The 23949-nt window shown below is 30.9% G+C and overlaps 4 protein-coding genes across 6 annotated transcripts; 2 read left to right on the top strand and 2 right to left on the bottom strand.

Moving 5' to 3' along the window:
• Nucleotides 1-139: 139 nt before the first annotated feature.
• On the bottom strand, nt 140-2331 carry LOC124951874 (ejaculatory bulb-specific protein 3-like). The gene is made up of 3 exons (XM_047500883.1): nt 1359-2331; nt 1000-1287; nt 140-447 (listed from the first exon to the last, which is right to left on the bottom strand). Exons 2-3 carry the CDS (start codon nt 1178-1180, stop codon nt 257-259), a joined length of 372 nt encoding a protein of 123 aa, XP_047356839.1. The 5' UTR covers nt 1181-1287; nt 1359-2331; the 3' UTR covers nt 140-256.
• Nucleotides 2332-2749: 418 nt separating this feature from the next.
• On the bottom strand, nt 2750-3321 carry LOC124951873. Its single transcript, XM_047500882.1, has 2 exons — nt 3046-3321; nt 2750-2928 (listed from the first exon to the last, which is right to left on the bottom strand). The coding sequence occupies exons 1-2, from the start codon at nt 3209-3211 to the stop codon at nt 2771-2773; spliced, it is 324 nt and encodes a 107-aa protein (XP_047356838.1). The 5' UTR covers nt 3212-3321; the 3' UTR covers nt 2750-2770.
• Nucleotides 3322-3934: 613 nt separating this feature from the next.
• Nucleotides 3935-6811, top strand: LOC124951869 (chitinase-3-like protein 2). Its single transcript, XM_047500876.1, has 6 exons — nt 3935-4091; nt 4488-4745; nt 4894-5175; nt 5259-5495; nt 5861-6284; nt 6365-6811. The coding sequence occupies exons 1-6, from the start codon at nt 4051-4053 to the stop codon at nt 6506-6508; spliced, it is 1386 nt and encodes a 461-aa protein (XP_047356832.1). The 5' UTR covers nt 3935-4050; the 3' UTR covers nt 6509-6811.
• Nucleotides 6812-8148: 1337 nt separating this feature from the next.
• Nucleotides 8149-12264, top strand: LOC124951870 (UBX domain-containing protein 7). 3 transcript variants are annotated; one of them, XM_047500877.1, is made up of 9 exons: nt 8154-8336; nt 8666-8905; nt 9113-9387; nt 9474-9743; nt 9834-9888; nt 9972-10102; nt 10188-10239; nt 10627-10715; nt 10821-12264. In XM_047500877.1, exons 1-9 carry the CDS (start codon nt 8297-8299, stop codon nt 10977-10979), a joined length of 1311 nt encoding a protein of 436 aa, XP_047356833.1. In that variant the 5' UTR covers nt 8154-8296; the 3' UTR covers nt 10980-12264. The 3 variants fall into 3 exon arrangements, with proteins under 3 accessions (XP_047356835.1, XP_047356833.1, XP_047356834.1); XM_047500878.1 differs by having other exon boundaries at nt 8155-8336; nt 9975-10102; XM_047500879.1 differs by lacking the exon at nt 8666-8905 and having other exon boundaries at nt 8149-8336.
• The last annotated feature ends 11685 nt before the right edge of the window (nt 12265-23949 follow it).

Raw genomic sequence — 23949 nt, forward strand, 5'->3', positions numbered from 1 at the left:
CATCGATTTCAGTCTTGAATCTGTATAATATTTATATATATGTATATATACGTATATACATATATAATATTTATATATATGTATATATACGTATATACGTATATATATATATATATATATATATATATATATATATATATATATATATATATATATATATATATTATTATTACTAAATGATTACTTTCGCTATTATTATCTCTTAGGAATATCACGTAATCATTCTTCTTACTGTTTCACCCGACGTATTTCTTACTTAAATCTTCTTGCTGTTGTGCAAATTTTCAAAGCGCTGCTTATATTCACCCTGTGGATCGTATTTAGTGATCAGGCGATCCCAATCTTTCGATCTTTTTGTCTTAAGATGATTAATAACTTTTTCAGCCGTAACCTTTTGCCTCTCGTTGCATTTAATACAATCTGTAGCAAGAGCATCTGGTAGAATTTCTGTGTAAAGGAACAACATTAAAAATCTGATTAAATTATGTTTCCTACAATTTCGGCGATAATATCAATAACGATTACGGATTATGTTTAATAATAATTCGCGGTTCTTATGAAAAATATTTTTACACGACAAAAGATAACTACTTTATTCTTTATTTTAGCTTCAATTTTCTCTATATTTTTACTTTGTTGGATAAACTTCAAACGCATATACATATATATTATGCAATAGATTCACGTTAAATTTTTTTTTCTTTATTATTACCGACAAACGCATATTTCAAATTAGTGCACATAATATGCGCGTAAAAGATTCAAAAGAGAAGAGCGTAAAGAGTTAAACCGGGTTGATCGAAAAGCGCGTCGTCTTATGCAATCGTACCGGTAAAACCGGAGAACATCGGCCGGTGGACATAGGGGGTTGGATGGGGAAGGAAATAGTAAAGTCTAAACCATAAATCTTTCAATTATTCAATATATCTATTTATTATATCTATTCGTACCGATTGAAGAGATAATAGACGCGTACGCATATAGGAGGTATATACTTACTTTTCAATTCGCGACCTTCCGCGGTGCAGGAACCCTCGTCGAGCATGCATCGAATGTAATTGGTAAGAACGCGATCGTTTCGAAGAATTTTATCCACGTCAACGTCATCGTACTTGGTAGAATATTTTTCAACTCCAACAACGACTGTCACCAATGCCAACATTATCAGATACTTTGTCATTTTGCACGGCTATTCTTGTCTAATGGAAAATAATCTATGTCGAAAGTTTCACTTTCTTCTTAAATAAGATAAAAAGAACCGTCGAAGAAGGATAAACGGAGAATGAACTGAAAGAAGAAGTAGCGATTGGTTTACCTCTCGCAAAGGGAAAGTTTTTAATGAGTATACCGATATATACCTGTCTGCCACGGGAAAAGTTGGATAATCAAATGGTATTCATGTTAAGTCACCTTTTATATAGCTGACGACCAATCATCATTGGAGGGGTATTCGCGTTCGCGATGGAGGATGCTTAATACGACGTGGGTGTGCAACGCGATGCGAAGTATGAGGCAACGGGGGACAGAGAAAAAACACGTACTTTTCAAATTCTTCGTTCGATCTCACTTAATATTGTTATATTATAAATTCAATTTTGATCATACACATAAGTTTTGCAAAATAAGTTTTCGGCCCTTCCTTTTCTGTGAGAGAAATTAATTAATTAAACACTCACGAATCATTCCTTTAATCACGCAGCCCTCTTTAACGTTAATAAAGCAAAAAAATTTATTGATTTGATATGTAGATAAACAGTTTACAATATCAGTTTAAAATCTTAGCTGAAGTTATTCATATGCAGCACGTATTAGGGCATTGACACACTTTATTATCCTCTGATTACGTCAGGAGAAATCGCTTAGTCGCACGATTATCTCGTTCGTCTAAAGAAAATTAACGTCGGTCTTTTTAGTTAGGAGGAGCTTACTTAATTAGACAAACATAGACGTAGAAGAGGAATATTTCTTTATTATCAATTATTATAATATACGATTATATATTACTTAACCATTACGTTATTTAACGATAATATCGATGGAATATTTAATAATTATCTTTATGATTAATTATTAAACCCGACGTATAGGCATAGAGTGCATGGACGTGTCTCGGTCGCAAAGTGTTTGCGAACGGACGACATTGAAATGATATTGATAGAAAACAGAGATAAGAATAGGCTAGAAAAGAATCGAATGGCTGAAAAAAATAGTTTTACAGTCTAATGTACATCTCGTGTACGTAGATATATGCTAAGGGACTTATTGATTATAATCTGATAATAATACGTATCTAATGGAGGATTGTCCCAATTGTAGTTGTATATCGTAAGATCCAACAGCTCCTTCTCGGGTCCTCTTTTTCAATTTTCTCGAAGAATTTTGAGGTCAATGCAAATATCGTTTCGATCTTTATTACGATGTTTCCTCTTCGTTAATATAAATACTTGACATGAATTTGACGAAACGCAAAACGTGCAAAGAGAAAGTGATTTCGACACGAGTGAGTGTATAATCGATTTTAGAGATGTCGCATGATGAACGTCTGTGTATTTAAATAATCTTTCAAACGATAGGCCTAGACCGAGAGATTAACCGATAGTTTTCATTTCTTTTTGACGCAATTACCAGAAATTGTGAATAAATCACGACAATTTACGAGGGATAATGCCATTTTTATTTTTTCTTAAATCGTCAAAGTCACTTTAAAAATTATTCTTGTACAGCGTAAGGACAATCGTGTTAAAAAACAAAATGATTGGATTATACTGATTTAACCTTGAATAGGCGGACCTCTTGAATAACGTCGAATTATAGCATTCCATTCGTTAGGATAATGTTGTAGCATGAAGTTTCGCAATATTGCGTAGCGTTGTTTTAAATGTGGATTGCATCGCTGGCAGTTATTATACGCTATTATTGGAATCAAATCTGTAACAATGCCAATACAACAACACAACAATACGATATTGATTAATGTTTGAAACACTTTCTCTCTTTCTTTTTTCCTTTTAATCAAATTTTCCTCTAACCGAAAAATACGCATACCTTTCATATTCTGTCCCATTTTGTCACACGGTCTTTTTTCTAAAATACAATCGAGCTGTTTCTTCACGAAAGATTTATCCCTTAAACGATTCATATCATCATCTTGCCTTTGGCAGGATACAAGGATAATGGCAAGAGAAAAAGCGATGATAATCCGTGCCTTCATAATTGCGTTAAAGTCAACAATTATCCTTCTATTCGATGTTTCGTGATTATTTACGACTACCGTTATACCTTCAACTTGAAATTGTTCCAGAACTGTTCCATTTCTATGGGCTTGCAGATTATTATATATATATATATATATATATATATATATATATATATACACACACACACGCACGCACGCACATATTATCCCCCTTTCTCTTCCTCTTCTTCGTCTTATAATCCAAAAAAAATTTCCAATGTGCGTTTGGAAAGTTTGAAATTTCCACGATAGTTGTATTATAATTTTGACGAATTATTTATTACTTTGATAAGTACGATAAGTAAGAAATAACGATGCATCATAGGAACGACGAAAATATGTTTTGATTTGGAGAGATGTTTAAAAATTGTTAAATTGAACGATTCCAATTATTTTAATTCTAACGTTATTGATTTTGAATTTACATTTATTATCGTAACGGTGCGTAAGCGGATGTATTGGTGCCATTTCGGCTTTTGGCGCGACAATTTCCGCATTTAAATGTACATCATACGTCTTAGTTAAACGTTAATTATTTATGCACTAAAGAATTCAAATCGCCTTTAAAACCATCTATATTTATACATTTATATCTATTCCAGTCCATTCATACGTTTAAAAAATATAATAAAATATATATAACATAATAAAAGATCATTCTAATTGGAAAGGCTTAAGATATACGGCGTCTGCGCCGTATAGCAGGGACGTGCGACAGAATACGACATGACAAATGACTAGAGAAAAATGTAGGAATTACATCTGTTCGATTGCTTCTTAAATATGTATATTGCTTAATCATCATAGAAATTTCTATGTCTCAGATCAACTATAAATTATTAATTAATCCACAACAGTAAGTTAAATGCACATTATCAATGTTTAAACGCATATAAATATTAATCTTTCACTTATGAGCTTCTTGAACGTTGATTATTTTATAAATAAATAATTGACCGTGTACCATTGACCATGGGTTATTGCAAATGCAATCTTTACTTTAGAAGATTTCAAGTTATTAATACACTTTAATGCTCGTTAATGTTTCAATATTATAAATTTGTATTTCATAATACGATTACTTTGAAGGTTATTTCTAACTTTTATTCCATCATATTTGTTAACATTTTTGTTTACTTACCAAGTAAACATCTCATTTATTGTTATATTTTTTTTTCTTTTTTCTTTTTTTTCCCCCCTATCTACAAAGATTTTATAAACTCAGAATTATGTTAATATTTGTTTCAAATAGGTCACAATGGAAGACACAGATTTTTTATTTCATCGTAATATTTTTAATAATCGGTACACTATGTACTTGGATCAGTATATTGACATTGAAGATATTCTATGTTCAAACTTTGGAAGAATTAAACCAAGAAGAAAAGACATTAGCTCGTACATGGTGGTTAAGTAAAGCACAAATGCATGCGAAATCAATGAAAGAGAATCATAATGGAAATAAAAATATAAACATTGATCGTGAATGGCAATCTAATAATTCAACAGAGTAAGAATTTTAACTTCTTCTTCTTCTCCTTCTCTTTTTATAATAGAGATATAATAGAGATATCGTTGTATATAGTTGTAACATAGTTCTTTTTCTCTCTCTCTCTTTTTTTTTTTTTTTTTTTTTTTTCCTTTATAATAAATTGCAGAAAATTTATTGTATGCTATTACACGATACCGAAAGACTCCAATACAGCGCGGAATCTTTTTCCGTCGCAAATAGATCCACATATTTGCACCCACATTATTATAGGTTTTGCAAGTATCATAAATTGTACGGTTGACATGGGTGTCAATACGAGGATTTACGAGGATGTCGTTGATCTCAAGAAAAATAATTCGAAATTAAAAGTTATGATTAGTATTGGCGGTGGTAATGAACTTAATTCTGGATTTCCAGAAATGGTTAAGAACCATGCAAATCGAAAACGGTAATGCCATTATAATTATTTATAAATTCTTTGAAATAGTACTCAATGGAAAATATATCCTTATTTATTCTTTCTTCTTTCAGATTTATAAGATCCGTGTTAGATGTAACAAAGAAATTTAAGTTTGACGGATTAGATCTCGATTGGGAGTTTCCAGGATTGTTCGAACCTAAAGAAAAAGAGAAAATACATTTTGTACAATTAGTTCACGAAGTAAGGAAGGAATTTGATCATAGGAGTGAAAAATTAATCTTATCAGTAGCCGCGGCAGCTCCGCAAGTTATCATAGATCAAAGCTATAGTGTTCCTGAAATTGCAGAGTAAGCATAATGTCATTGCAACAATGATTGTAAATTATAACGATATAAACATTCAGAGACATTTAATATTACTATATCTGAGATCATTCTTTTTTTTTTTTTTTTTTTTTTTTTTTTTTTTTTTTTTTTTTAAATATGCAGCATCATCATAATATAAACTTACTTATATTATAAAAACAATATAAAAATCTCTCCAATGTTAAGAAGAATTATATTTCATATTATCTATTTAAGAAAATTATTTAATATTGCAATTTCATCCAGTACCAGTCGACATATCGACGAAAGAGACTATTATTTTAGTTATTTAATGTGCTTTAATAATTAACAGTTTTACATATTGAAATTATATAAAATCTTTTTAGGCACGTTGACTTTATAAACCTTATGTCATACGATTACCATTATTACATTTGGTATTTTCCTGTAACTGATTTAAATGCTCCTTTATTCCCGTATGCCATCGAATCGGGATACTTGGACACACTTAATGTAAACTTTTCTGCACATTATTGGATAACGAAAAGGATGCCAAGATATAAAATTGTCATTGGCATACCGACGTATGGTCATTCATATAAATTAGATAATCCTTTAAATCACAAGTTACAAGCGCCGGCCAATGGATTTGGTAAACTTGGTTTAAATGGCTTCGTATCTTATTCGACTATCTGTCAATTCCTGAAGAACGGAGCAAGTAATGTTTTTGTAAATAAGAGCAAAGTACCATACGCTTACAAAGACGAAGAGTGGATATCATATGATAATAATGAAAGCATATATTATAAGGTAAACGTTTATTATACAATTTTGCAATGTCGATAATGAGCCATTGCCAAAAGATATTTATTATGCTTTTCAATTTTTAGACAAAGTGGATAATTGCTAATGGTTTCAAGGGTGCTATGATTTTTTCTCTGAATACCGATGATTGGAAAAATGAATGTAATACAAATGAAACCTTTCCATTGACACGTACTATTACAAAATTATTTAAAAAAGAAAAAGATTAATATCTTTAAATAAAAAGATTAAGATGGATTAATACGTAAGGGATCAATGAATTTTTACTTTTTGCGATCTGTGATATTGATGAACGTAACAAAAACCAAAGAGTAAAGAAACAGTGAGATTGGCATAATTCAGATAACAAAATGTTCTTGTTTTCTTTCTTTCCTTTTCTCTTTTCTTCTTTTCTTTTTTTTTTTTTTTTTTTTTTTCTCTTTTTTCTTTTCACGAATGCCAAAATTTTTGTAACCTATTGTACTTAAACAAATTGTTTGAATATATTGCGATTAAAGTATTGATCAAAATCAGAGAAAGAATTTTTCATATTATAGTGAATGCAAATAAGTACATATATACAGTGTGGGGCGGGGCGGGAGCGCATTACTTACGTATACGATCCTATACACATAGAAGAAGGAAAAACATTTAGATTGGATGTAATACAGCAATAGTCCAAAGTAATTTTTATCGACGGATTTAAGTTATAATCTATTTGGATTATCCAACGATAAATTATAGATGAAACGTCGTAAAGGAGAACAATTTGGGCATTTCAAACGTTCTAAAACCGACTGTAAAAGTTATTATTGAGGTGGTATTCTATGACAATGAAAGGTATGTCTTCTTTATTCATTGAACTACGGAAATAATATGGGGTGTATTATAATATCGTAAAAAAATGTATTTCTACCATTCGCCGAATAATATAGTATACCAGAAGAATAGATCTATTGAGCGAACGATTATTCAAAACGTTCTCTATGCTAGAATCGTCAAGATATTCTTGATTGACAGTATTATTCGTATAACGAAATGGCCGGGAAAATCTACGGATCTAAATCTAATCGAGATGCCGTCGATTAATGTTGGCAAATAGGTAAAAAGAAACAAACAAATGCCGAAAAATACTGAAGATTTACATATTATTGTACAAGAGGCATGGAACTTGCTAATAGATATGTTCGATCTATCATATCTACACGTCGCAAGGCTGTGCTGAAATTATTAGAAATAGAAGGGTTTACACATGAAATATTAATGCGTTATAAATTTGAGGAAATATAGGCGTTTCGATGTATACTTCAGTACTAATATATTCCCAGAAAATTTGACATTTATCTAAGTATTAAAAAATAAGAAATTTTATAATTATAGTCGTTTGGAAAAAATTGTTTTGTCTCTTATTTCATTATGTGCATCACATCCATACATACATATATACATACTTACGCATATATACATGTATATATATATATATGTGTGTGTGTGTGTGTGTGTGTGTATAGCAAACTTATAGAAAATATAATTCAATAAGTAATATAGTGTTATTGAAGAATAAAATAAGTAACAAGTAATATTAGTTTTATTGACTGTACATGTAACTACATGTCCGCGCCACTGTGCGTACGTGCGTGTATTTATATATATTTATATATTTGCATGTCAATGCATAATGTGTGCAGGAAACATCGTTAATTTTCAAACATCAACGAACTATTTCCAAAAAATGTTAAATATCCAGGGTTGGTATACATTGTCCAATCTGCAGAAATTAAATAGCCTTTTAATGGTGACTAAGATAGTAGGAAATGTATTTTCTCAAAGATGGCGCTACTAAAGTTGAATTTAATGTATAAGGATTCATGTTGGTTGCCCTGTTAAAGCTGTTTGTATACTATTCGATATTATTCCATGTTTTACAGAAAGAATTAGAAATAAGGGCAAATCAACAATAAGGTAACAACGTTCGTTTTGTTAATTTTTGTGTGAGCTCGAATTTGGTTTAACTTAAAATGGATCGAGAGCTTGTCGAAAAATTTATGGAAATAACTGGTAAGAATCATCTACATTCTATTTAGACATTTTTTTAAAAACTTCACTAGCTTGCATATTTGAATGTTCATTTAGTCATTCATTTTTAATACATTAATATAAACTTTTGGTAAAAAGTTCGTCATTTTTTCTGACTTATTGACACTATTATATTACATTTTATTAATGATGTACAATTAAGGTTATTCCAAATATATTAAAATATTATTTGCGTATTGATAATTGTAAAACATATATTAATTGGGCATGTTTTTCCTTTTCTGTTTTTCCTTTTTCTTTTCTTTTTCTCTCTTTTTTTTCTTTTTTTTTTTTTTTTTTTTTTTTTTTAGGAAAAAGCGAAGCTACAGCATGCCAATATTTATCACTAGCAGATGGAAATGTAGAAATGGCTGTTACTTTAATGTTTGAAGAAGGACAGGTGCCTCAAGTTCAAGCAGTAGATTCTGAGCCAGAAGTACGACCACCTATATTACCTACTCAAGAAATACTGGTTGATTCTGAACCAATGTTTTCACTTCCAAGGTTGCCCAATGCTTTTGATAGATTTAGAGATTTCGCTCTTGAAACTCGTATGTATTAAAATTATCCACTATAGTATTTTATATCGTTAAAATACTAAGCTATAAGTAAAAAAGAAAGAAAAAGGAATTAATTAATTTTAAGATTGTAAGATTGCTTAATGAAGAGTTTTATATTTCAAAAACGACAATTAAAAATGATAAATATAGCGATTTAAAATATAGTATGATAATTTGTAACTGCATTTTCTTTCGTAGAACGGCAAGAAGAGGAAATGACTTTAAGAGTTGCCGGTGTAAAAGAGAGCTCTCAACCTAAATCAAAGCGTTTGGAAGATTTATTTAGACCTCCGAGTAATATTTTATTCCTTGGTACATTTGTGGATGCAAGAGAACACGCAAAGTCTTTAAATCGTTGGTTACTCGTTAATGTTCAAGATTCTCAAGAGTTTGTTTGTCAAGTACTTAACAGAGATGTTTGGTCCAACGAGCAAATTCAAGAAATTGTGAAGGATCATTTTGTTTTGTGGCAGGTATATAGTAATTGATAATAGTTGTTGTATTTTGATTATAAAACGAGCTCATCTGTCTTATTTCGAATATGTCCCTTTTTTAATAGGTATTATCAAATACCAAAGATGGAAAGAATTACATAGATTTTTATAAAGTAATAAATTATCCGTACCTAGCAGTAATAGATCCTAGAACAGGGGAATGTATAAGAAAATATAATCACATTACTATAGACAGCTTGATATCCGATTTAAATGACATATTAAGTATTCATGCATCGCCAGAAGGTGCTTCTAATGACATAATCAATCATAAATCTGATAATGTTACTTCGTTACTTGTGAAAGAGAGTCAATTATCAGAAACATCAAAAAATGTTTGTATACCAATAGACGAGTATTATTATCTTTATACTTGTACAATTCTCTTTTAATAATTATATATAAGGTTAATTTTATTTTTTTAGGATTACGCATCGTGTAGTAAAAGTACAAGAAATGTAGCATCCGATAGAGATTACGGTCAGTACTTGTTTAAGATTTTCCATATTATTAATATTTCGTCGTTTATTGAATTAATAAATTTTAAGTTCTTTATTTTATAGCAGACAGTACGTCTAAACAGCTGGATAGTCAGAATAATAGCAATTCAAATATTTCAAGCAATAGTCCATGTATTTTGAAAAAAAGGAGACGACTCGACAATACAAATCAGAAGGTTGCATCTCCTGAAAGGGTAAATCCTAATTATGTGAATATTTTTTTAATCATTTTTTATTAAAAATAGAATTAATTAATTGCTTTTATTTTTGTGCAAATAGAAGGAAGAAATGGTAGACAAAATGCAAGACGGTAAAACCGATATAGATACAGGTTAGTAGATATAGATATTAACATTCTCTCTGCTGCTGCTGCTGCTGGTGTGTGTGTGTGTGTGTGTGTGTGTGTGTGTGTGTGTGTGTGTAGCATTATATTTAGCTGTAGTACAGTGTGTTTTGAAGAAAAAGAAAGTTTGGGATTCAATGACATTTAATACTAAATTGAATAAAACAAGAATGTTTATGTATTATGTTCATCAATTTTTTCTTCAGCATTGAACAATTTTTATAATAAAATTACGTATTTAATATAAATTTTCGTAAACATTGTTGATTATGTTGTAACAAACTTTGTCAACTAGTTTGCATATATATTTGCTTTCTTTAATTGGTTTTTCTTTTTTTCTTCTTTTCTTTTTTTTTTTTTTTTTTTTTTTTTTAGATAATGACAAGCCGCTCTTACGATTATGTTTACGATTACCCACTGGTGACAAGGAAACAATATCCATGTGTGCTAATAATACTATTGAAGTAAGTGGCAGATATTTTACGACACGTTTTCTTAATTAGTTTAATTACGTATCATAAAATTATAACAATATATAATGTAATATAATACATATAAATTAATTGCAGGATTTTTTGAAAAGAATGAAAGACATGGGTTATCCGTTAGCCGATTATACGTACTTAGTCCCATTTCCAAAAACAAATATTGGTATACTCGCAGTAAATATTCGATTAATAGACACGATTTTATTTCCGTCAAATACAGTGTTCATAACAAAAACGTGAATATGTGTGTGCATAGTACTTTTATCTTTAAATAAGTTATTTAGTTATAAAGGATTAATTATACCTAAGATATAAGTTATCCAGATATCTAGCACCGTGAAAGATATTCGGTATATGATATTTTTGTTGAGTACCTTATCTTATATATTTAAAAAATTACCATGTGTCCATGTTTATATTCTACTTGTTGCTCAAATATATTAATATCTTCTTTTTATATTACCTATGAAGTTTGAATACAAGCACAATAATTATAACAGTAAATTGTAGTTTTTACAATACTTGTATACAGCACTTTTCTATGCTTTTTATAGGAATATTAAGTGAAACAAAAAAAGATTTTAAATGAATATGTGTATAATATCTTAATTTTTACTTAAACAATGATATAATGATAGAATAAAATAATAAAAAATAAATTGAAAAATTTTGATTTATTACAAAACAGCTTATTAAGCATAAAACAATCACATATCCCAGTACGTTAAACATTATATATAATTCTATGTTGAATGAAATCTTTAACGTATACCACGACAAGTTAAATGTTGATATAAGAAAAGAAATCTTTTCCTAATGGGTAACATAAATGCAAAAGAAGCTAATAAATTGGAAAAAGTAAAAATAGAAATATGATTAAAATTTAAAAAAGCGAAGACAGAAAGAAAAAACGCAACAAGTGAAACATAGAAATATTACAAGTTCTTTATCGCTTTTATCTTGCACAAAATATTTACTTTATTCAATGAATATTTCTATCTTACACCGATAAATATTGAAATTCAATGCATACATACATATATGTATATGTATGTATATATAATTATATTTAATATTTTGTCTTTGGCTTTAGAAAAGCATACACACACACACAAATAAGGAGAAAATAAGAGAAAGAGAAGAAAAGAGACGAGACGTGCATGCACGTGAAAATGATGAAACTTGGAACATGAGGTTCACATATTGAAAATCGCTCCATGATCCCTTCATGATCCGTTCATGATCCCTTCATGATCCCTTCATGATCCCTCGATGATCCTTATGATCATGCGATGATCTTAGAAAAAGAAAAGCAAAGAGAGGCGGAATAAGAAAAGAAAAGGGACGCATTTCTACAAGATGCTGAGACAACAGCCCGCACACGAACCCACACCAACGGGCCCCTCCCATGGGTACCACACGAGACTTATAAATAATAATAAATACGAGAAAATGAGAATAAATGAGATAGATTGAGAACATAAGTGCGATAGAAAAGCTTTCTGCGCGTTTCTCTAAATACTTACTCTGGTGTTCTATTATATTTAATCATTTATTTATTCTTGAAAGTTCTTAGAAATGTAAAAAGGGAGTATGTTAATGTTTAGCTGGAATTATATTGAAAAGATATTGGAAAAATCTTAAAATATACAGGCAGTCGCAACGTAGTATTTGCGCTACATGATTTAGAATTAGACTTAGCAAGTAATACCGGCCTAGGTCTCACTATGTGGACGTTGCTGCACATGGAGACCCACGGGATTACGAAAATATAAAATAGACGTATCTATAAGACGATTGAATGTAGCGATACGAACAAATTTCATTTCAACATTTACTCCCTGAAGTGGGTACGGAGACTGACCGTGGTATATCGTATCGTCCTTCCAATGGTCCTTCTTCTTGGAATTATCGAACAACAAAGAGAGACAGAAAACTATTTTATCTAACGCATTTTATAAGCTATACAAAGCTTTACGTACGCCTATATCGTTTAAATAATTATAAAATAATTGTATCTATCAGACGAGCTAATGTAGCGGTACGGAAAGATTTCATTTCGACGTTTACACCTCGGAGTACGAAAAGAGACTGACGTGGTATCTCGTAGCGTCCTTTCAATGGTCCTTCCTTGTTGACATTATCGATCGACAAAGAGTGAATGAAAACTATATTATCTAACGCGTCTTACGTGCTACGAAACACTTTACGAAATGTAAAATTATTTAATTAATGTTTCATCATACTCCGAGTGCATTGTATATTGTTTAAATAATTATAAAATGATCGTATTTATAAGACGAATGAATGTAGCGGTACGGAAAGATGTCATTTCGACGTTTACACATCGGAGTACGCAAGGAGACTGAGGTGGAATCTCATAACACAGTGAATTTTCTGTTGCACTCCTACGTGTGCTCATTATAATCCCTCTATTTTTAAATACGAAAACTTATAAATTGATAATTTCGAAAATTTTATAATTATTTAAATAATATAAACGTTCACAGAGTACAAATAAAGTAATATTTAAACAATAGTAGATAAATTCAAACGTTATAAAGAAGGAAATTCGCGAGAAACTTAAAATAGTTTTAATATAAAAATCCAATATTTAAAAATTTTATCTCGGGGTTGTTGGACTTGTGCAATATAAACATAAACGGTCGGTTTCGATTAAATTTGAAAATTACCGAAATACTTTACTTTTCCAAACCGACAAGTGCACTTTCTCGTTTTCTAAACGACGAAAATTACAATAAAATGTCCTCGGTAATTTTATAATTATTTACACAATCTATAATGTACAAGAGATAGGATAAAGTAATATTTAAACAATAGTGCATTTATTTAAACGTTAAGAATACGGATAGGAGCGCGGGGCTTGAAATAATTTTAACATAAAGTTCTATTACTTAAAAATTTTAATTTCGGAGAAGTTGTCTCGTGTAACATGAACATAAACGCCTTTTCCTCGACTTTGACAGTTCGCGAGTTAGTTTTCTATTGTCCTCCGACCTGTGCATATCGCAATTCACTATTCTGAACGCTAAAGCTTATAAATTAATATTTTCGGTAATTTTATAATTATTTTAACGATTTTTATTGCACGCGGTATCGAATAGAGCAATATTTAAACAATAGTTCATTTATTTAAGCATTAAAAAGTCTGAATCTTGCGAGGGACTTATAATAATGCTTCTATATACTTCTGATACTTTAGAATTTTAATTTCGGAGTAGTTACATCCTGTAATATAAACATAAACGCACTTCTTTTACGACTTTGACAGTTCGGGACTTAGTTTTCTCTTGTCCTCCGACCTGTGCATATCGCTATTCACTTTTCTAAACGCTAAAGCTTATAAATTAATATTTTCGGTAATTTTATAATTATTTAAACGATATTTATTGCTCGCGGGGTAGAATAGAATAATATTTAAACAATAGTTCATTTATTTAAACATTAAAAAGTCTCTAACGCGCGTGCGGCATAAAATAATATTAATATAAACTTTTATTACATTAAAATTTTAATTTCGCAGTAGTTGCCTCGTGTAGTATAAACCTAAATGCACTTTTTCATGACTTTGACAGTTCGAGACTTAGTTTTCTCTTGTCCTCCGACCTGTGCATATCGCAATTCACTTTTCTAAACGCTAAAGCTTATAAATTAATTATTTCGGTAATTTTATAATTATTTAAACGATTTTTATAGCACGCGGTATCGAATAAAGTAATATTTAAACAATAGTTCATTTATTTAAACATTGGAAAGTCTGAATCGCGCCCAGAACTTAAAATAATTTTAATATAAACTCCTATTACATTAAAATTTTAATTTCGAAGTAGTTGCCTCGTGCAATATAAACATAAACGCACTTTTTCACAAACTTTAACAGTTCATGAGTTAGTTTTCTCTTGTCCTCCGACCTGTGCACATCTCAATTCACTTTTCTAAACGCTAACGCTTATAAATTTTTTTTTTGGGTGATTTTATAATTATTTAAATGATTTTTATAGAACGCGGTATCGAATAAAGTAATATTTAAACAATATTTCATTTATTTAAACATTGAAAAGACTGAATCGCGCCCAGGACTTAAAATAATATTAATATAAACTTCTATTACATTAAAATTTTAATTTCGGAGTAGGTGCCTCGTGTAGTATAAACATAAATGCACTTTTTCACGACTTTGACAGTTCATGAGTTAGTTTTCTCTTGTCCTTCGACCTGTGCACATCGCGATTCACTTTTCTAAACGCTAACGCTTATAAATTTCTTTTTTGGGTTATTTTATAATTATTTAAATGATTTTTATAGCACGCGGTATCGGATAAAGTAATATTTAAACAATAGTTCATTTATTTATACATTGAAAAGACTGAATCGGGCCCAGGACTTAAAATAATTTTGATATAAACTTCTGGTACTTTAGAAGTTTAATTTCGGAGTAGTTGCCTCGTGTAGTATAAACATAAATGCACTTTTTCACAACTTTGACAGTTCATGAGTTAGTTTCCTCTTGTCCTTCGACCTGTGCACATCGCGATTCACTTTTCTAAACGCTAACGCTTATAAATTTCTTTTTTGGGTTATTTTATAATTATTTAAATGATTTTTATAGCACGCGGTATCGGATAAAGTAATATTTAAACAATAGTTCATTTATTTATACATTGAAAAGACTGAATCGGGCCCAGGACTTAAAATAATTTTGATATAAACTTCTGGTACTTTAGAAGTTTAATTTCGGAGTAATTGCCTCGTGTAGTATAAACATAAATGCACTTTTTCACAACTTTGACAGTTCATGAGTTAGTTTTCTCTCGTCCTTCGACCTGTGCACATCGCGATTCACTTTTCTAAACGCTAACGCTTATAAATTTCTTTTTTGGGTTATTTTATAATTATTTAAATGATTTTTATAGCACGCGGTATCGGATAAAGTAATATTTAAACAATAGTTCATCTATTTAAACATTAAAAAGTCTGAATCGCGCGCTGGACATAGAATAATTTTTAAATAAACTTCTTGTACTTTAGAATTTTAATTTCGGAGTTGTTGCCTCGTGTAATATAAACATAAACGCACTTTTTCACGACTTTGACAGTTCGAGGCTTAGTTTTCACTTGTCCTCCGACCTGTGCACATCGCGATTCACTTTTCCAAGCTTAAAAGTTTATAAATTAACATTGCCGATAATTTTATAATTATTTAAACGATTTTTATTGCACGCGGGATAGAATAGGGTAATGTTTAAACAATAGTACATTTATTTAAACATTAAAAAGTCTGAGACGCGCGCGGGTCTCAAAATAATTTTGATATAAACTTCTGGTACTTTAGAATTTTAATTTCGGAGTAGTTGCCTCGTGTAATATAAACAGAAATGCACTTTTTTACGACTTTGACTGTTCGAGACTTAGTTTTCACTTGTCCTCCGACCTGTGCACATCGCGATTCACTTTTCCAAAATTCTGAAGCTTATAAATTAATATTTTCGGTAATTTTATAATTATTTAAACGATTTTTATTGCACGCAGGATAGAGTAGAGTAATATTTAAACAATAGTACATTTATTTAAATATTGCAAAGTCTGAAACGCGCGCGGGACTCAAAATAATTTTGATATAAACTTCTGGTACTTTAGAATTTTAATTTCGGAGTAGTTGCCTCGCGTAATATAAACAGAAATGCACTTTTTTACGACTTTGACAGTTCGAGACTTAGTTTTCACTTGTCCTCCGACCTGTGCACATCGCGATTCACTTTTCCAAAACTCTGAAGCTTATAAATTAATATTTTCGGTAATTTTATAATTATTTAAACGATTTTTATTACACGCGGGATAGAGTAGAGTAATATTTAAACAATAGTACATTTATTTAAATATTGCAAAGTCTGAAACGCGCGCGGGACTCAAAATAATTTTGATATAAACTTCTGGTACTTTAGAATTTTAATTTCGGAGTAGTTGCCTCGCGTAATATAAACAGAAATGCACTTTTTTACGACTTTGACAGTTCGAGACTTAGTTTTCACTTGTCCTCCGACCTGTGCACATCGCGATTCACTTTTCCAAAACTCTGAAGCTTATAAATTAATATTTTCGGTAATTTTATAATTATTTAAACGATTTTTATTGCACGCAGGATAGAGTAGAGTAATATTTAAACAATAGTACATTTATTTAAATATTGCAAAGTCTGAAACGCGCGCGGGACTCAAAATAATTTTGATATAAACTTCTGGTACTTTAGAATTTTAATTTCGGAGTAGTTGCCTCGCGTAATATAAACAGAAATGCGCTTTTTTACGACTTTGACAGTTCGAGACTTAGTTTTCACTTGTCCTCCGACCTGTGCACATCGCGATTCACTTTTCCAAGCTTAAAAGTTTATAAATTAATATTTTCGTTAATTTTATAATTATTTAAACGATTTTTATTGCATGCGGGATAGAATAGGGTAATGTTTAAACAATAGTACATTTATTTAAACATTAAAAAGTCTGAGACGCGCGCGGGTTTCAAAATAATTTTGATATAAACTTCTGGTACTTTAGAATTTTAATTTCGGAGTAGTTGCCTCGCGTAATATAAACAGAAATGCACTTTTTTACGACTTTGACAGTTCGAGACTTAGTTTTCACTTGTCCTCCGACCTGTGCACATCGCGATTCACTTTTCCAAAACTCTGAAGCTTATAAATTAATATTTTCGGTAATTTTATAATTATTTAAACGATTTTTATTACACGCGGGATAGAGTAGAGTAATATTTAAACAATAGTACATTTATTTAAATATTGCAAAGTTTGAAACGCGCGCGGGACTCAAAATAATTTTGATATAAACTTCTGGTACTTTAGAATTTTAATTTCGGAGTAGTTGCCTCGCGTAATATAAACAGAAATGCACTTTTTTACGACTTTGACAGTTCGAGACTTAGTTTTCACTTGTCCTCCGACCTGTGCACATCGCGATTCACTTTTCCAAGCTTAAAAGTTTATAAATTAATATTTTCGGTAATTTTATAATTATTTAAACGATTTTTATTGCACGCGGGATAGAATAGGGTAATTTTTAAAAAATACTACATTTATTTAAACATGAAAAATTCTAAATCGCGATTACCGAATCATTTCTCCTTTGTCTTTTGGCGAGTAAACTTCTAAAGTGTCTCAGGATGTCTTCGCTGCAAGTATCAACGAATATTAAGGTAAATATGTTTTTATATCTTACGTTTCTTCAATAATTTATACAGTTTCTTATTATAACGGTGATATTAATAATTTTGTTTTTATTTTGTTGTTTCAGAATGTCATTGCAGTTGCTCGGGAATCAATGATGTAATGGAATATTTGTATCGCTTAAATATGAATATCGCGAATTAGAAGCAGTGTTCGTTCGTTCGCGTTTCGCGATTTAAAAAGAAAAAGTTTTTGCAACGTCTGCGTGCAATGCAGTCGTTAGAGTCAGTGTTTGTTCGCTAACTTTATTAATTTTTTAACAGTCGCATAGGCTGTATTTATACAAATCAGTAGAGTTTCGCGAAGTAAATTCAGTGACCGTTCGTTAAAAAAAACTATCGCGATATAGAGTCAGTGCATCATTGAAGAGGTTCTTGATCAACTTCGATGTCGACCTACCTAATTTTCAACCACATGCGAATCGTTCACTCTCAATTTCGATTTGGACGAGTGTTTTGGAGCCATCGCAGAACTTCTTAAGTAGTGAGTGAATTTTGAAGTCCCTCCTATCACTCAATTATGTCGAGGACAAAAGGTCCGAATCGGCACGGGTGATTGGTTGTAATTAATTAGTAGAAGAGCATTGAGTGACCACGAGTAAATTTCTTCGGAGATTTACTCGTGAATGGTTTCTTATTTTTTCATTTATTTATTAGATCAGGATAGGGTCTTCTTGTTCAAATGCATTTATAATTACTTGAGATTTTGAATATTTTAATATATTTTTAAATATTTTACTCGCGCGGAAATAAGTAAAGAATCGATATTCATAAGTTCTAATAAAGAACGAGCAAGAAGACACTCGCGATGGATAGTCTCTGGATTACAAACGAAACTGTGGATGATTTTATTACAATAATTAAAATATTCGTTTGTAAGAAGGAACGTCCAAGGGTTTACTTTATATTTTTAAATAATTATTAATTAAATATTTAATCAATTTAAATTGATACAAGAAAAGTCTCGATAGAGTCATTGGTTTTGAAAGAGAAAAATCGAGTAGAATGATTGCTAAAAAACAAAAAGACGTAGTCCGTAAGCCTAGATGATAAATTAATTAATTTTTAGCACAGGATTTTCAGCAATTAATATACTATTATCTAATTTCTAATTTTTTTATAATTAATATCTAATTTCTCCCACGCTGCGGAAAAGTATCTTTCGAAAGGATAATAAGTTTTCAGATGCGTTAGGGTTGTATTAGGGTTTTCTTTCATATCTTAGAATTTGGAAAGAAATTTTGTCGTTACAGTTTTAGAGTGATAATCGTTTAGGTTGAGGCACGAAGCAAAGAAGAGGCTATATGCCGAAGACAACATGTGACTCAAGAGGACAACTATTAGGCTATTGAGTTATTTTCGAAGGTTCACTAAGAACTTTCGAGAATGGCTCTTAGTTTTACTATGTTAGTATTTTAATTTTATCATATTGTCACTCAAAATGCTCTTATGGTGATGGGTGTAGGGGTGTAAATTTAAAAAACTGAGACGAAGTAACTTTCCGTAAAAAATATTCCCACATTGCCACGCGTACGCGAATAGGATTATTTCATATTTTATGCCTTTTTAATATTAAACTGTTTTTTAAAACTTAATTGAATTTATGATTCTAGTTCAATAAAATTAAATTTTACGTTAAAGTCGATTGATAAATTTTGCACATTTTTTCTTTTCTAAAGTTCAATTCAATTCATAATTTTATTTTACTAAAATCGAGTTCTACATTAAAATGTATGAAATGTACAAGTAATACAATATTTCTTTAAGAGAAAATAATAGATTTAATTAAATTTAGATCTGTATTCAACATATTTCATTTTTTTTGTTAATTAATCTTTTATTTTTGTTAAGTTTAATTAAATTAAATCCAGAATTTTATCGTACGTATAATTAATTTATATATATGCATATTCTTTTCTTTTTCCTTATTTCTTTTCAGCTAGTTCCAGGTCGTGGGATTGCGAACACGGGAAAGAGTAATTAATAAAGAAGATTCTTTTAACATTTAAACAATATACAATACACGTAAATTATAATTAATTAATATTTAAATAGGATTTTCTTAGCAACGTTATAAAAATCATATACATGTAATATCATATATTATCGAGTAATAAATATAATAATATTTCTTTAGATCAGTGTTCTGCATATTCTATTTTTTTTTTTTATTAATTAATCTTTTATTTTTGTTATGTTTAATTAAATTAAATTCATAATTTTATCATTCGTATAATTAATATACATACGTACATATACTTTTTTCTTTCCTTATTTCTTTTCAGCTATTTCCAGTTCGTGGGATCGCCAACACGGGAAGGAATAATTAATAAAGAAGATTATCTTAACATTTAAATAATGTACGATATACGTAAATTATAATTAATTAATATTTAAACAACAGGATACTCTTAACAACGTTATAAAGATCATATACATGTACTACTATATACTATTGATTAATAGATATACTATCGATTTAAAATTGAAACGCAAAGAAAATTCTCTTTACTGTCATTACTATTTATTCTAATTTACTCTCATTAAATATACTTTATATATCTGGGTTGGGATCCATGGGATGGGCCCATGGGTGAGGGCCTCTGTGCGGGTTGCTGTCTCAGCATCATGTAGAGCTGCTCCCATTCTCATATATTTTTCTGCGGCTCTCATTTTTAAGTTATATTTTTCTTGTTTTTATTTTCTATGTCATTAATACACTCTTATTAATTATGATTTACAGTCTCGGGTGGGACCCATGGGAGGGGCTCATGGGTGAGGGCCTCTGTGCGGGTTGCTGTCTCAGCATCATGTAGAGCTGCTCCCATTCTCATATCTTTCTGCGGCTCTCATTTTTAAGTTATATTTTTCTTGTTTTTATTTTCTATGTTATTAATATACTCTTATGAATTATGATTTATAGTCTCGGGTGGGACCCATGGGATGGGCCATGGGGGTGTGCCTCTGTGCGGGTTGCTGTCTCAGTATCGTATAGAACTGCATCTCTTTTTTCCTCTCTTCTATTTCATATTTTTCTTCTTTAATTATGTTTTCAGCTACGTTATTAATATGTTATTTCTTTTTAATTATGTTTTTAATTATATGTTTAATTATGTGTTTAATTATGTGTTTAATAATGTGTTTATGTGTGTTTATTTATGTGTTTAATTATGTGTTTAATTATGTGTATAATCATGTTTTTAATTATGTTATTATAATATAATCTTATTAATTATGATTTATAAATTTTAGTTAGGACACGTGAGAAGCTGCGGGCTGCTATCTCAGCATCGTATAGAACTGCATTTCTTTTTTTCTAATTTCTATCTCATATTTTTCTTTTTTAATTATGTTTTCAGTTATGTTATTAATAAGTTATTTCTTTTCAGTTATGTTTTCTTAATATTTATTTAGGTTTTTTCTTTTCAATTATGTTTTCTTAATATTTATTTATGTTTTTTCTTTTAAATTATGTTTTTAATTATGTTTTCAGTTATGTTTTTAATATATTCTTATTAATTATGATTTACAGCTTTAGGTAGGACCCATGAGATGGTGCGGGCAGCTGTTTCAGCATCGTGCAGAGCTCTTTAAGCATTCTCCAGCACTCTTATCTATTTATTGGTATTTATTTTATATTTTATATATTTTTTCTCTACCTCTAATTCATCTTCTTTTTTTCTTTTTCAGGGATGATCGAGTAATCATGCAGCGATATTCAATATATCTTTTCTTTTCTTTTCTTTTTTTTATTTTTTCCTTATCTTCTTTTTTTTCAGGATAGATCATCAAGGGATAAGTTCACCTCTGATCGAATGCATCATCGCCTGGCTCGATTCATCATCGATTTTTACGCGCGAATACGGGAAGGATAGGTAGAACACTGGCGCGCGTGTCGGCGTGCACAAACGTGGGTGTTCTCGGGCGCGATTAAACTTCGTTTGATAGCTCGTATCGAAAACGCGAATTTAGAGTAGAGTCACCGTTTTTCTAACACTCACGTGAATGAACGCGTGCGCGACTTAAAAGTCCTACCGGGGACTTCGTTTCATTTGCTCGAATATTCGATTAGATTATCTCGCGAACGCGTTTTTTTATAGAGTAGAGTCACCGTTTTCCGAGCACTTGCGTGGGTGTCCGGGCGCGATTAAAAGTCCTACCATGGACTTCCGTTTAGTGTTGAAATTCGGGGTGCGCGAACGGCTTGCCTTGTAGTGCTGTACATGTAGTTAGCCGATGTAATGACGATCCTCTTATTTGTAAGCGGGGGAAAATCCCTCGACCAAATAACATCGAAAGTCAAAATACCGGTTAACTTATGTCACTTTGGATTTCAACTTAGAGTCAACGTTATTCTAACACTCACGTGAGTGTTCGCGTGCGCGATTAAAAGTCCTACCGGGGACTTCGTTTTGTTTGCTCGAATATTCGATTAGTTTATTTAGAGTAGAGTCACCGTTTTCCGAACAATTGCGTGGGTGTCCGGGCGCGATTAAAAGTCCTATCATGGACTTCCGTTTAGTGTTGAAATTCGGGGTGCGCGAACGGTGTCACCTAGTAGTGCAGTACATGTAGCTGATTGACATTATGACGATCATGTTATTTGTAAGCGGGGGAAAATCCCTCGATCAAATATCATCGAGAGTCATAATACCGGTTAACTCATGTCACTTCGGATTTCAACTTAGAGTCACCGTTATTCTAACACACACGTAAATGTTCGCGTGCGCGATTAAAAGTCCTACCGGGGACTTTGTTTTATTTCTTCAACAGTTCTATTAGATTACTTCGCGAATTTGGATTTAATAGTAGAATCTACGTATTCATAACACACGTGAGTGTCGTGAACGCGATTAATGCGCTTTGATTGTTCGAAATTCGGAAGCACGAATACAGATGTGCATAATAATCCGTTATGCCTGAGGCGAGTGTGTCGAACGGTAAAGCTCTCTGTAAGTGGGGTCCCTGTAGCTAAGGCTATATACCTCCTGTTAGCTAAGTCGCCCTAGATGTCCGAAGCGGAAGGCATAAGGGATCGGTATCGCGGAACGCGGATTTTAGAGTAAATTAGAATCACCGTTAGCCCGTGGGTCTCCACATGCAGCAACTTCCACGTAGTGAGACCTGGGTCGATAATACTTGCAAAGACTAATAGTAAATTTTTTAATACAAGTATTACCGAGCGAATGGCTGCATATTGTATTACTTCTTCAATTTCAAACTAATTCTAACTAACTAACTAAACATTAACATATATCCATTTTATATCGTTAATAATTCTTCAAAAGAGGAAATATAACAGAAATATATTGTACAATAATTTTTTAGACAAACAACAAGGAAATTAATCTATCACAATATTACGTCCGTTGTCATTTCTATTTATTCTTACATTTACTCTCACTAATTATCCTTTTTCCTCATTTCGGGTGGGACCCATGGGAGGGGCCCATGGGTGAGGGCCTCTGTGCGGGTTGCTGTCTCAGCATCTTGTCAAGGTGCTTCTCTTTTCTTATCTTTCTGCGGCCTTCTTTTCTGTCATATTTTTCTTTTTTAATTATGTCATTAATATACTCTTATTAATTATGATTTATAGTCTCGGGTGGGACCCATTGGAGGGGCCAATGTGTGTGGGCTTCTGTGCGGGTCTCAGGATCATGTTGAGCTGCTTCTTTTTTTCTGTCTTTCTGGGGCTCTCTTTTCTTTTTCCGGCTCTCTTTTCTATCTCATATTTCTCTTCTTTAATTATGTTTTAATTATGTTTTATTTGTTTTTAATTATGTTTTATTCATGTTTTATTTATATTTTATTTATGCTTTTAATTATGTTTTTAATTATGTTTTTAATTATGTTTTTAATATATTCTTATTAATTATGATTTACAGCTTTAGGTAGGATCCATGCGATGATGCGAACTAGTGATTCAGTATGGTGTCGAGCTTCTTCTCTTTTC

Source organism: Vespa velutina, chromosome 9, assembly GCF_912470025.1.
Source record: "Vespa velutina chromosome 9, iVesVel2.1, whole genome shotgun sequence".
NCBI lineage: Eukaryota > Metazoa > Arthropoda > Insecta > Hymenoptera > Vespidae > Vespa > Vespa velutina.

Excerpts from the sequence above, each read along its gene's own strand:
- LOC124951874 (XM_047500883.1), bottom strand. The coding sequence starts at position 1,180 with ATGACAAAGTATCTGATAATGTTGGCATTGGTGACAGTCGTTGTTGGA. Across the intron at positions 448-999 it reads GGAAGGTCGCGAATTGAAAA|AAATTCTACCAGATGCTCTT; the intron begins GTAAGTATATAC and ends TCCTTTACACAG.
- LOC124951873 (XM_047500882.1), bottom strand. The coding sequence starts at position 3,211 with ATGAAGGCACGGATTATCATCGCTTTTTCTCTTGCCATTATCCTTGTA. Across the intron at positions 2,929-3,045 it reads AATGGGACAGAATATGAAAG|ATTTGATTCCAATAATAGCG; the intron begins GTATGCGTATTT and ends GCATTGTTACAG.
- LOC124951869 (XM_047500876.1), top strand. The coding sequence starts at position 4,051 with ATGTCTCAGATCAACTATAAATTATTAATTAATCCACAACA. Across the intron at positions 4,092-4,487 it reads TTATTAATTAATCCACAACA|GTCACAATGGAAGACACAGA; the intron begins GTAAGTTAAATG and ends TGTTTCAAATAG. Across the intron at positions 6,285-6,364 it reads ATGAAAGCATATATTATAAG|ACAAAGTGGATAATTGCTAA; the intron begins GTAAACGTTTAT and ends TTCAATTTTTAG.
- LOC124951870 (XM_047500877.1), top strand. The coding sequence starts at position 8,297 with ATGGATCGAGAGCTTGTCGAAAAATTTATGGAAATAACTG. Across the intron at positions 9,889-9,971 it reads AGCATCCGATAGAGATTACG|CAGACAGTACGTCTAAACAG; the intron begins GTCAGTACTTGT and ends TTTATTTTATAG. Across the intron at positions 10,103-10,187 it reads AGGTTGCATCTCCTGAAAGG|AAGGAAGAAATGGTAGACAA; the intron begins GTAAATCCTAAT and ends TTGTGCAAATAG.